The 13,173-nt window shown below is 43.9% G+C and overlaps 1 protein-coding gene across 1 annotated transcript in view; it reads right to left on the bottom strand.

Moving 5' to 3' along the window:
* Nucleotides 1-12,823, bottom strand: part of clcnk (chloride channel K) — a 63,102-nt gene extending 50,279 nt beyond the window's left edge. The window contains exons 1-3 of the mRNA XM_070860939.1: nucleotides 12,703-12,823; nucleotides 8,434-8,562; nucleotides 2,966-3,094 (exon numbers count right to left, since the gene is read on the bottom strand). Coding sequence (XP_070717040.1) covers nucleotides 2,966-3,094; nucleotides 8,434-8,562; nucleotides 12,703-12,823 — 379 coding nt within the window. The remainder of the gene's footprint in view (nucleotides 1-2,965; nucleotides 3,095-8,433; nucleotides 8,563-12,702) is intronic.
* Between the last annotated feature and the right edge of the window lie 350 nt (nucleotides 12,824-13,173).

The following is a 13,173-nucleotide window of genomic DNA, read 5'->3' as shown; positions in this document are numbered from 1 at the left end:
ACTTTGAGACTGTGATCCCGTGTTCTAGTTGCAGGACCATTCTGCCATACATGTCACCGCTTGCCGTTCCGCGTTCCTTTTGGAGTACCCCTCCTCATTGCACATTAAAACTAGGGGCTGCTGCTGCCTGCCCGCACTAGCCCCCTCCCAATTTCACAACCTCACCCTGACTTTCTGCCCTTGGCCAATGTCCCAGCCAGTTGATTGTATTCCTCCTCTCAATTGGCGAAATACCTCTTGGGGCACAACTAGTGCCCACAATGAAGGGCAGTGCCGTAAGAAATGCCAATTGGGAAATCTCGGTCTCTCAGCGCATGATTTTCTGTCCAGTAATTATTACTGTCAGAAAATCGCAGCTGCATGCCCAAGATTTTAAAAGATCCACCTGCGAGCAGCAATTCCCACTGAGAAGGTTATAATTGCAGTATCACGTTTAATATATTCGCCTATTAACAAATCATATAATTAATATGGCTTTTGCCTGATTTTCTCTCCTCATCCCCTGAAGGTGCTGACTCATGTCCATTCTTTATGTGCAAGGCTTCAAACTGAAACCCTACAATTACTACGACTTCAACAACAACTTGCATTTATGCAGTCACTTTAATGTAGAAAATGTCCCAGGTCACCTTACAGAGGAGGAGAGGGAAAAAAGGAATAAAGTAACAGATTCCAAGCCATGGAGGGAAAGATTAGGACGTGACTGAGAGTCTGGTTAGAAAGATGAGTTTTAAGAGATTTTTTAAGATAGCGAGTGAAGAGGAGAGGTCAAGGACTTAGGGAGGGAGTGTAGAACCAAGTCATTGCGGCAAAGGTAGGAGAGGAATGCACAAAAGGCTAAAGTTGGAAGATCAAAGTGTGCAAGAGTGGACATAAAGCTAGAGGAGGTTGAAGAGATAAGTTGGAGCAAGGTCATGGAAGGACTTGAAGACGAAGACAAGGATTTTAAATTTAAACATTGGGGGCCTTGGAGACAAGTTGGGTCAGCGAGGACACCAATGATGGGTAAGCAGGACTCTGTGGTGAAGGTCTGTTAGGGAGTTCCAGGATTTTTACCCAGCAACGATGAAAGAATTGCGATATATTACAAGTCAGGATAATGTGTGACTTGGAGGGGACACGGTGATGGCGTTACCATGCGCCTGCTGCCCTTGTCCTAGGTGGTAGAGGTCGTGGGTTTGGGAGTTGCTGTCAAAAAAGCCATGGCGAGTTGCTGCAGTGCATCTTGTAGATGGTACACACTGCAGCCATGGTGCGCCGGTGGTGGAGGGAGTGAAAGTTTAAGGTGGTGAATGGGGTGCCAATCAAGCGGGCTGCTTTGTCCTGGATGGTGTTGAGCTTCAAGTGTTGTTGGAGCTGCACTCATCCAGGCAAGTGGAGAGTATTCCACTCGTGCCTTGTAGATGGTGGAAAGGCTTTGGAGAGTCAGGAGGTGAGACACTCACCACAGAATCCCCACCTCTCATGTGCTCTTATGCCACAGTATTTATGTGGCAGGTCCAGTTAAGTTTCTGGTCAATGGTGACCTCCCCCAGGATGCTGATGGTGGGGGATTCGGCAATGGTAATGCCGTTGAGTGAGAACAGGTGGTAATTAGACTCTCTCTTGTTGAAGATAATCATTGCTTGGCACTTGTGTAGTGTGAATGTTACTTGCCATTTATCAGCCCAAGTCTGAATGTCGTCCAGGTCTTGCTGCATGCTGGCATGGACTGCTTCATTATCTGAGGAGTTGCGAATGGAACTGAACATTGTGCAGTCATCGGCGAACATCCTTATGTCTGAACTTAGTGGCATTAGGGTAACTGAGGATAGAGGTGACAAAAGCATGGGTAATGCGCAGATGCAGACAGTGTTTCAAAGGTGGAAATAAGCAATCGTAATATTGGATAGGATATGAGGTTTAAAGCTCAGCTCAGGGATGAACAAAATGCTGAGTTTGTAAACAGTTCAGTTCAGCCTGAGCAAATGGCCAGAGAGGAGGAAGGAGGGAGCAGAGTTTGGGGCGGAATGATGTTCAGTTGGAGGAAGTTGAAACTCATCCATGACTTGATGTTGAAGAGGAAGTCTGACAATATGGAGATGGTTGTGGAGCTGTGGGGAGTGGTGGAGAGGTAGAGCTGAGTGTCACCAGCATACATATGGTGCACTACTGTATGCCATTGGCACCATCGTACTGTCAATTGTTACTAGTTAACTGCTGTCCAAACTGAGATCAGCACAGATCAGACTGAGAATTGGACCTGTGACCTGCCTGGTCTGTATGCCTTAGTATTACATCAGACAAAGGTTGATAACAAAAGGGTAAATTCACCAATCCGTGCTCCCAGTGGGATGCTGTGCTCAAAGGTAGCATGGGTCAGATAATCAGCACTATAGTATTTTAGCCCCATCAGCTGGACACACAGAGTGCTGGGAGTATGGGAACAGTAAATTTACCTTCGCTCTCAGGAGAGTTTTGCTAATGACACCTTTATTACACTATTACTGCACGAACAGTTTGAATCCCTGAATCTACAACTGGAATTTATGCGTGGGAATTCAAAATGGTCTGCTTAATATCTAACTGCATTTCAGTTCATCTTGACTTGGGAGCATTCTTTGAGAAAACAGGATTGAGCAGCTGTATTTTGTGGCAAGTTCACAGTGCCAGTGAGAAACAGATTATGTGAATAGTGTTTGCTCTATAAATAAACTGTTAGTGCATGTAAAGTCCTGTCCCCTCAGTACAGATTCACACGAGGCATGTAGTGAAGTCAAGGTCACTCTGGACCTGCACCTTTATTTCACAGCTCTGGAATGCTGCACTTGCCTGAGACCTGTCCTTATATACCTGTCTCTTGCAAGTGCACCCTTGGTGGTAAGGTATGCTGGTGGTTACAGGTCATATCTTATTACAGTCATGTATAGCATGTTAGGATACAATTATATATAATAATGTAAGATACATGACAGTGCAGACTTACCTCCTGACTGTGGTGACACACATTGAGAGAAGCCAGTGGAGAATGTGGTCATTGCAATAGGGTACACAGTCCAAGAGATGTACTGCAGAAGATTGCTGCCATCTAACTGCCCATACAGCCATCGGTGAGCTGGAGAAATGTACAAAGCATGAGAAACCCCAAATGCATAATTCAGGAATAAACAAAACAGGCTTTGCATTGTGCTTGTGTGTCATGGTCAAATTCAATTTGCAGATGTGCTCAAACCTACTTTGTTCACCTACATGCTAATGTTGTTTTCCCTGTGTATGTTGACAATAGGCTGTTTTTACAACTCATAACTTAGAAATATTACTACTTGCTCAGCTTTTTTTGTACTATTTCCCCATTAATCTCATGGCCTAATTGCATGGGTTATATGTACAGCTATTGTAGTCTCTACAACTATTTTAGGAAACATACTTGGTTGAAAAGTACAGCCTGCTGCAGCACTTAGTTACTGAAGCAAATGCCAGGCAGCAATTAATGTAAGTGTCATGTATGTACTTTAGGGATCACTAGCCACTAGATGGCGTTGCTGTTAGAGGCCATTGGGCTGCACGCAGGTGTGTGCAGCCCAAGCATAAAAGGCCAGCCATTTTGTATATTAGTCACTTTGGGCCTTAATAAAGCAGAGCCAAGGTCATACCTCTTGGAGTTAAACAGTACTCAGTCTAACAGTAATTGCATACACAACAGTAAAGAGTTGCAAAGGCAGGACAAGGGCAGAAAGTGAAGGAGGACAAGAATGAAACATAGCTTTGATTATTTACTAAACACATGCACTCATTATAACCAATGAAATTAGATCACTCTGTATTGAAAACAACTTGACAAGAGGATTTTAAAATGTTCGGTTGCTGACTGCAGTCTTCAATCTCGATGTATAAATAGGAATTGTCAACTCACAGAGGAAAATCATCTTGGACACTGCAACTAGCAGTCAGGTGATCTATCTCCATTCTATTGTATACAAGGGCTTATTGCGGGCATGCCTTTGTTTTTTGCCGAGTTATTAATTGATTATCCGGAACCCTCAGGGTTTGGCCTGTTCTGGATAAAGGATTTTTCCGGACGAGGGGTGGTCACGTTAAATTGGATGTTACAGCTTCTGAGCAAGGAGCTATTGGGGCTGGTTGGCTTGGGACTGGGAGTGCGGAAGAGAAATCATGGTGGGGGGGGGGGACCAGTGGATTGCGGGGTCAGGCCAGCGATTATGGGAGTTGGCAGCGAGGAAGGACTTCAATTTGTTCATGTCAGAGTTCTGCGCATGCGCCAGCCGGTGGCCGGGAATGGTTCTGGACGAGGGGAGGTTCCGGAGAAGGGAGTTCTGGATAAGGGAGGTTCAACCTGTAGTAGGAAAAAGCTTCATCAGTGGTCTAGTGGTTAAAGACAAAGGGCTGGATTTTCGGCTTTTGAGATTTCGGGGCGGTAATGACGGCAGGTCAGTCCTCATAATGCCTGGAAAAAGTTTGCGCCCTCGCCCACAAAATCCGGCAGAAAGTGAGGTTCCATGATCGGGGCGCAAGATCGGGCATTACACCAGGGAGTTTTACTGCCACAGTCGAAAATCGCGGAGTTAAAAAAGATCTAAATTTTGCACATGCGCAGGCACGTTCCAATCTTCCTGGGCGCAGACGAATCTAATAATCCCCACATTAAATTCTCTCACTGAATTTGTAAGGACACTGCAATGGCAGATGAAACTGCCGCTTTCAAGTCAGAGCTTCACGCAGCGTGCTGTGCACACCTATTGCAGCCAACGTGACCTGCGATGTAGTATCCTTCTCCCTCAATTTAAAGACGCGGCAAATACCGCCTACTGGACCGTGGGACCGCCTGGTTTTTCAGGCATCTTTTGGGCGGACGTATAATGCGGCGTTAGGGCCCAATTTTGAAGAAGGGGTGCTAGCGGAGTGTTGCATGATGATTGATGTCATGATCTCATTGAAACTGGAGAGGGGACAGTACGTTTTAGCGCTGCCGCAAACCCCGAGTCGAATTTGTTGACTGGCCGGTAACAACTGGCCGCCTGCCATTATGCCTTAAAACATCCTTTAGCGCCCCTCCGGGGCACTACCAGAGGTGCAATGGAGCCAAAAATCCAGCCTAAAGTACCAAACTATACAGAACTGAAATGTCCAAAGTTCAATCCCCAGACTGTGCTGGTAACTCACCTCAAGGAGGAGCCAGCAGGTAAAGATGTACATATGGCCTCAGTGCTCCTGGTGTAGAGAAGGAGAAAAAAATCCAGCAACGTCGCTTGCCCTGATCACCATCCAGTGACCTGCTACTTGAAAGGGTGCATATGTTGATAGTGGGTAAGGACTGGATTGAGCTTGGCTATGATGCCCTCTACAGTCTAATAACTTGGTTAACATGAAAAATGCCAACCTGGAGGAGTTGGCATTCTTCATGTGCTGCAATATGGGTGGGTGTCTGGCATTTTCCTCTACGGTGGTTATGTAACTGTAGGAATGGCAGATTGGGACATGTGTCTGAAGAATGCACTTTTGGCAAATATCCTGGGGTTAGCCTATTTTACTTATTTTTGGGCTTCCAGCAGGATTCCCCCTGTCTTGGTGGGTGGGGAGAAGAATGTCTGCTGCAGGCCTCAGGCATTTTCAGCAAGTTTGCGAGGGCAGCAGTCTGCGGGGCAGGAAAAGGCATCTAACATTTTTCTCCAGAAAGTTAAAATTTCCACGGCTCCTTTGGAGAGATGCAAGTTTTAAAGTGGCTTCCACCAATGCTGGACACCTGTAACATGCGGACATTCTTTCTGTCCAACATTGCTGTGGTAATGATGGGAAATGTTGCATGCGACATCACACCACTCGGTCACTCGGCCAGGAAACATCAAGACTGGTTTGACGAGAACGACCAGGAGATCCAGGAACTAATTAGCCGCAAGCGCAAAGCATTTTTGAATCTAAAACAGCAACCCAAAACGAGAGCAAGGAAGCAGCTCTACAGACGGCTGAAGGCCAAGGTCCAACAAAAAACCCACAACCTAAAAAACAGATGGTGGGTGGAGAAAGCACAGGAGATCCAGCAGTTAGCCGACAACCACGACGTGCGTGGATTCTTCAGCGCAGTCAAGACCATCTACGGCCCAAGCACCCAAGGCCCTACCCCACTGCTGGCCAAGAACGGTGAGGTACTCATCAAGGACAGAGAGACAGTCAATACCCGCGAGAAGAAGCATTTTGAAGATCTCCTTAACCGAGTGTCTTTGACACGAGTGTCCTCAACTCCATCCCGCAGCATGCTACCCGCCACCATCTCAGCACAACCCCAGCCCGGCACGAGGTAGAAAAGGCCATCCGTCAGCTGAAGCATAACAAGGCAAGAGAAGCAGATGTAATTCCCACCAAAGCTCTAAAGCATGGCAGAGAAGCACTATTGGCACGAATACATGACCTCATTTCTCTTATCTGGAAGGAGGAGAGCATGCCAGAAGATTTCAGGGGCACCGTATTTGTGATTACCTTCAAAAAAGGGGACAGGTCCGACTGCCGTAACTACAGAGGAATCTCTCTGCTGTCTGCCACAGGCATTGCAAAAATCCTCCTCAATCGTCTTCTCCCTGTGGCTGAAGAGCTCCTCCCAGAGTCACAATGCAGATTCCGTTCATTAAGGGGTACAAGAGACATGATCTTCACCGCGCAACAACTACAAGAGAAATGCAGGAAACAGCACCAACCCTTGTACATGGTCTTCTTTGGCCTTCTTTGACCTCCCAAAGACCTTTGACACTGTGAGGGATTATGGATGATCCTCCTCCGTTTGGGCTGCCCTCAAAAGTTTGTCACCATCCTCCATCTGCTCCACGATGACATGCAAGCAGTGATCCTGACCATGGATCCATCACAGACCCAATGCACGTCCAGACCAGGGTCAAGCAAGGCTGCGTCACCGCACCAACGCTCTTTTTGATCTTCCTTGCTGCAATGTTTCATCCCACCCTTAGCAAGCTCCCCGCTGGAGTGGAGCTAAATTATAGAACAAATGGGAATCTGTTCAACCTCCGCCGCCTCCAGGACAGATCCAAGGTCGTCCCATCCTCTGTCATTGAACTACAGTACGTGGACAACGAGGGACTGCCTATGATGATTACCGTCCGTTATGAATATTTGGGCAGGGGCATTCAATGTCCGCCATCACTTTCAGCAGAAAATCCTAGAACTAACAGCGACCACCAGGGAGGTGGAGTAACTCTCCAGACAATTTTCTGCTCCTAGACGCTGCAGTAAGATGTGCAGTATCTGAAAGTCATGCCAGAATTCCAAACTTTGGTGAAAGAGAAAAACTACAAAGTTTTGCAGTGAATGGTGGTAGATGTTCATTTATTAAATATACATATGAAGTTGTGCAAGGTGTGCAAGGTGTTTTCTAATAAAATTAATGCATTTGGCTAAAATTGTGTCGATGCAGTTACACCTGTGGCTAGTCAGTGATTTCTACTGGACAATAGTGCTTAAAGGGATGTGATTGCTGCAGAAAATCCTGCCCAGTGCCTTCAAGAAAGTAATGGAAAAAAATAGCCAAAAATAAAAATTCAAAACAGAAGGCATCAACAATAGTAAGGCAGCTGTGACCAGCAACTTCCCCCAGCGATCAGTCATAGGACCACTGCTGGTAATTACATTTATTTGTGTGGTATTGCAAATAGAATATCTAACTCTGAAGAGAATACAAAGGTCCATGAGAAAGCAGGCCTTTCCAAGGAGGTGGATACTGTCCAATCTTTCCAATTCTTTGTCAAATCACAAACGCCAGAGGTCACCTTGCACACATCAAGGATCACTCTGCGCCAATGCTCTTAGCCAAAAGGCCTAGAGCCACTGCACCGTTCCTGGAAGTACTGCAATACCAGGTTCGTGCCATGGAGGTGGATGGGTCAGGCCCCCCACACACCTCCGTGGAGGTGGATGGGTCAAGCCACCCCACCCACCTCCTCCAAAGAGATTTACAACTGAGCAGGTGAACGGTAAATGGCATTTAATATTAACAAATAATAATATATTCTCTGAACTGGGTTAGAGCGACCTTTTGTAAAACAAATGAAAATAAAATAATCTGTCATTCTATACAAGAAAGAGTTTTGGGTGTTGGTAACGTACCCAACAGCTTACTAACATTCAGAAAAAGCAATGTTATATGACACAAAACAATCTTTTGGTGTGGATAGATGGTCCAGGCCAAAGCACACCACCTAGCTTGCAACTGATCACCTCTTTAAGGGTTGTTAGCTTTCCTCCTTCAGAACAAGCTCCATGAACACTACATGTAATATGTTTGGTTAATTCTCAACCAGGTGAGCATAAGAAGTATGACAGTCTGTCTCACCCTGTAGCTGAACAACATATGACCCTCCCAGCTATAAGGTGTAGAGAAGGATATATCATTGAAGAGGAAGGCACAGTAAAACAAATAATGTCTTTGTTTACCTTTGAAAAGTTTGACCACTGTGAAGTCCATTGCAAAACTAATGAGAGCCATTAATACACCAAGAATGAAGAGAAAATACCAGTCATCTCCTACCCGGAAGAGCTGGCGCTTGACAAAGGCCAAACATCCTGCAAGACAGAACAAATGAAGCATGAAAAAGATTCATTAATAAGGACATACATGTGAATGTCATTACAGAGACTGTTCCATTTATCATTGCCCAGATTTTACAGTAGGAATAATAGTGAGGCTATCGGCGTTCACCATTATTATGGAGTAAATTGGACAGCAACTTCTGCCGTCCGCACATGCACAGTTAAACGCGGTAATCGGAAAGTTGTTGTCCGATTTGCCCTGCTCCTCCTCAAGCTTCGCTACTGTGATACTTCGTTGATAGATACGTCAATAAAACACATGAACGACGTGAAATTGCTGTACTTACCCACTAGATACCCATTAAACACACCAGAAAGAGTTAAGGCGGGTCCATTCAAGTGTAAGTGAATTTTTAAAGGCATATTAAGTCTTAATTACTACTAAACAACCTCTCTGGCACTGAAAATTTACTTTTACAAGTGAGGAGTCTTATCCTTCAGATTTTAATTATTGTTAGAGATTTAAAAAATGTTCTTTTAAAACTTTTTCTCTCTGACTCTTAGCGCTCTCTCTTAATCCAGCTTTCTTTCCCTCTCTTTATTTCGCTTTCTCTACATGATTTTACATTGAATTAAATTTTCTAACTTACACTTCCTGATTTAGACTCTGCATGTCTCAGTAAGGATTCTTCAATTGATTCGTTGAAGAGGCATGCTGTTGCTTTCCCTGTTCACATAGGTCCTAGATCTCTAATTACCGTAAGTTGCCACGCAAAAGCCTACTAAAAGTCTGTGGGAAACTGTAAGTGTAATGAATGGCAAGCGCCGTTTGTTCGCTGCTAACCGCAAAATCAGGGCCATTGTGTTTTGCTCACGGCACAAGGTTACACAATTAGAGCTCCCTGACAGTTCAGTTGGTAAAATAAGCAACTGAGCTATGAAAACTTGAAGATGCCAAGTTCTGCTCCCACTTTATGCTGAGTTTGTTGCTGCAGGAACACAATAATTGGCATCACTGCCGAGTTAGGGAGTTAAAGAATCAGCCAGAGTTCCTACTCTTTATCACTGTAAAGTGATCCCTAATGGTAAAACTGAATATATGTAGACATTAGGCTAGGAAATCAGGGCCAGAAGAATCACTTCGTGTGATCAAATACTCTGCCGAAATTCTTTATCTGGTGTCATGCATGACGAATGGCTAGTTAGGCAAGTTACAGGAGGTCAATGGATGGTCATGGAATCGTACCATCAGTGTGAATCGATGCCTTCAAGAGGAGAGCAGGAGAGAAAATTGCCCTAAAGTGTTACACAATTAATCCCAACAGGCTTCACAGAGCCACAGACTTACCTTCCAACTCCCTACAAGAGGTAATATATTTGGTTTATACCCCACCTTCACTTCACAGCTTCTGTCCGATAAAGAAATGCTCCACCATGTATCCTATGAGGATTTCCTCATTAACTTGGTATGACTGTAATTTCATTATTCTGAGATGTGTGGCAATTCCTTCCAATCTTGCTTGAGACATGTTCATTTTGTACTCTTCCCTCACATAACCTTCTACACAAAGTACACGAGTACAAGATTTACAAACCTCAAGCTAAACTGGAGATTGGGAGAAATTCCCACACACCCAGAGTAGTAGGAAAATACAGATACACATTAAAAGTTATATCTACTACTCCTAAAAAAAAGAACGGAATTGAAAGTTGTTGGCATAGACATAGACAACCACGCACACTGCTCTATGGCACATAATAGGTATTGTACTACTGCAATCATGGAAATGCTATCTGAGGAATGTAACTGGTCATGGTTCAGTAATGTAGGTTTTAATGATAGATTTATATCCTGGAGTTTTTGTTTAATTATGCTTGAGATCAGAGGGAATTTTACTTCACTTACTCGAAATGTTTTATTCTGGTCACTCACCTCCCTCAGGTGGTTATGTACTTTGGGTAGAATTCACAATAGCGCACATTGCACAGGGTCTGTAGAAGGAATGGCTTTCTCAGCCAAGTTACTGTTACATATTCCAACTGTTACAATGGGAGATATCTGTACATTTAATACCATCTCTCTGTTCCCCCTTGTTATTATGTTATATACCTTAAAACTGAGAAGAACTCTGTAACAGGTTTTTATGTAGATCTCCTCATCACATAATTCTGCACTGATTATAGTTAGACCTGGCTAATACATGTTTCATTTGTCTGGAGTTACATAACAACATGATGCATTAATATGCCTTTAGCGTAGTATAACATCCCAAAGGTGTTTCGTGGGAGACAGAAGTTGATAGAGTCAAAGAAGGAGATATTAGGAAGTTGACTAAAAGCTTGGTCAAAGGGATAGGATTTAAGGAGCATCTTAAAGAAGGAGAGGTTTAGAGAGGGAATTCCAGACCTTAGGACCGAGATGGATGAAGGCACTACCGCCAATAGTGGGGCGATGGGAGTGAAGTACAAGAGGTTAGAGTTGGAAGAATAGTGTTCTTAGGGCTGGAGGAGGTCAGAGATAAGGAGGGGAAAGGCCACGGAAGGATTTGAACAGGAGGATTAGAACTTTAATACCAAGGCATGAGTGTACTGGGAGCCAGTGTAGGTCAGCAAGCACAGCAGTAATGGGTGCAGGTTAGAACATGGGTAGAAGAGTTCTGGATGAACTCAAATTTGTGAAGGATGGAAGATAGGGGGAGGGGTCAGCCAGAAAGGTACTGCAGTGGTCGAGTCTGGAGGAGCAATTAGTTGAATCTGGAAGGTTACAGCAGATAAGCAAAGGCAGGGGCAGAGTTGGGCAATGTTATGAAGATGGATGTAGGCGGGGTTTATGATGGCGAAGATATGGGGTCGGAAGCTCAGCTCAGGGTCAAGCAGGACGCTGAGGTTGTGAACAGTCTGATCCAGCCTGAGACAGGTAGAGTTGGGTATCGTCACTTGAATGATGTTGCCAAGGAGTTCTGACGAAGGGACATTGACCTCAAATGTTAACTCTGTTTCTCTCTCCACAAATACTGCCTGACCTGCTGAGTATTTCCAGCATTTCCTGTTTTTATTTCAGCATCCGCAGTATTTTACTTTTGAATTTAATTTAAGCCATTGTTTTTCACACAATTAATCCATGTGATACATTACCTGTTTCCAAAAACAAAACTGTTTAAAATGAATACCAAATTTCCACTGTTTTTAACCTCGAATATGAAGAGCCAGTTAATACTTTTCACCTGCCATATTGGCTCTGCCGTGCATGATCACTGATGATTGCCAACATACAGATTGAACAGAGCTAGCTGCACAATCAGTATCAGCAATTAAACACACTTATTGGGGCTTAACTGTTGGAGACAGTCATTCTCAGAGAATGCCAACACAGAGGTTTGTGCTATTTCCCAGTGAAATACTTACTCAATTTAAATGACCATAGTAACATTTTGGTGCTATCATAATATAGTGAAATGAAATGAACTCTCCATACTCTAATTGAACAAAAGACTGTGATAATAAAGATTACTTGTTTTATGCAATATTGATGCAATGAATTTAAGTAATTCAATTTTAATTTTTTTTACTACATTAAAAAATTGGGTTCTCCCAATGCATACAGATTAAGCAAGCCGAACAACATATCCGCTTTTGTTAGCTATTCAGCATAAAGAAAGCAGTGCAGTGTTGCTAGCCACTAGGGATGATAAACTGTCGGGAATCTGAATGTTTAACCTTACTGGCTAGTAAAAATAACTAAAGAAATTAAAGCAATCAAGATTCAAATAATCACTCAATAAAAATCATGACATTAGTATCACTGAAGCGCATCAGAATGACAACGTAACATAAATTTAGAACTGGTTTAAGAATTATGACTGCACGAAGACATTGTTATGGAGTGGGGAATTGCAGGGGTTGCTTCATAGAGCAGATCAGACCTTTTTGCTGGCAATGTCAACCAGTGATACCCAGCACTTGGTTTCCAAGCTGATTCCTCAAGTTTAATGGCCTGCCACATGTAACAAGCTACAAAAAAACACACTAAGTAAGAATTCTTCTTTTGTTCTGTAAATATTTTGAATTCTACTATGGCACATTCAACATCTAAGATGTATATGTGCTACATGGTGACAAAGACAGACATAATTCTAAAGCCGGAAGATTATTCAGTAGGCTAGTCTTACTTACCTGTCACATTCTTCCTCGTTTTGGGCCAGGGTCTCTGTAGCTTTTGCTGCAGAAAATTGCTTTCTTCTGCTCCGAGAGTGGAAGCTTTCTCTCGTCTCCATACTTCACTCATTGCAGACATAAGGCACTGCCAAGTTTTGTGCCATTCACCACACACACAGTCCCTTGCTAACAGTCCCCTGCCTGGTACACCTGAACGACTCAGTATGCTGCAAACCTGGTTTAAACAGGCTCAAAGCACCTGCACCCCCGCACCCCCCCCCCCCCTACATAGCACACATAACATTTACAGTCACAACCCGCCTGTCCTTGGAAGGCTCTTTATAAGAGTCAAAAGCTTTTCCAAAAGGACGCAATCTGAAGAGAGTATTTGAAACCCACCTCACACACACGCACAAACATCCATTACTATCGTGAACAAGTCCATTTACTATTAGAATGCTGTCACTTATTAACTCTTAGCTTCCACTG

This window comes from Pristiophorus japonicus, chromosome 18 (genome assembly GCF_044704955.1).
Source record: "Pristiophorus japonicus isolate sPriJap1 chromosome 18, sPriJap1.hap1, whole genome shotgun sequence".
Taxonomy (NCBI): Eukaryota; Metazoa; Chordata; class Chondrichthyes; family Pristiophoridae; genus Pristiophorus; species Pristiophorus japonicus.
Note: the sequence above shows the minus strand (reverse complement) of the source record. Positions and strands in the feature narration are given on the sequence as shown.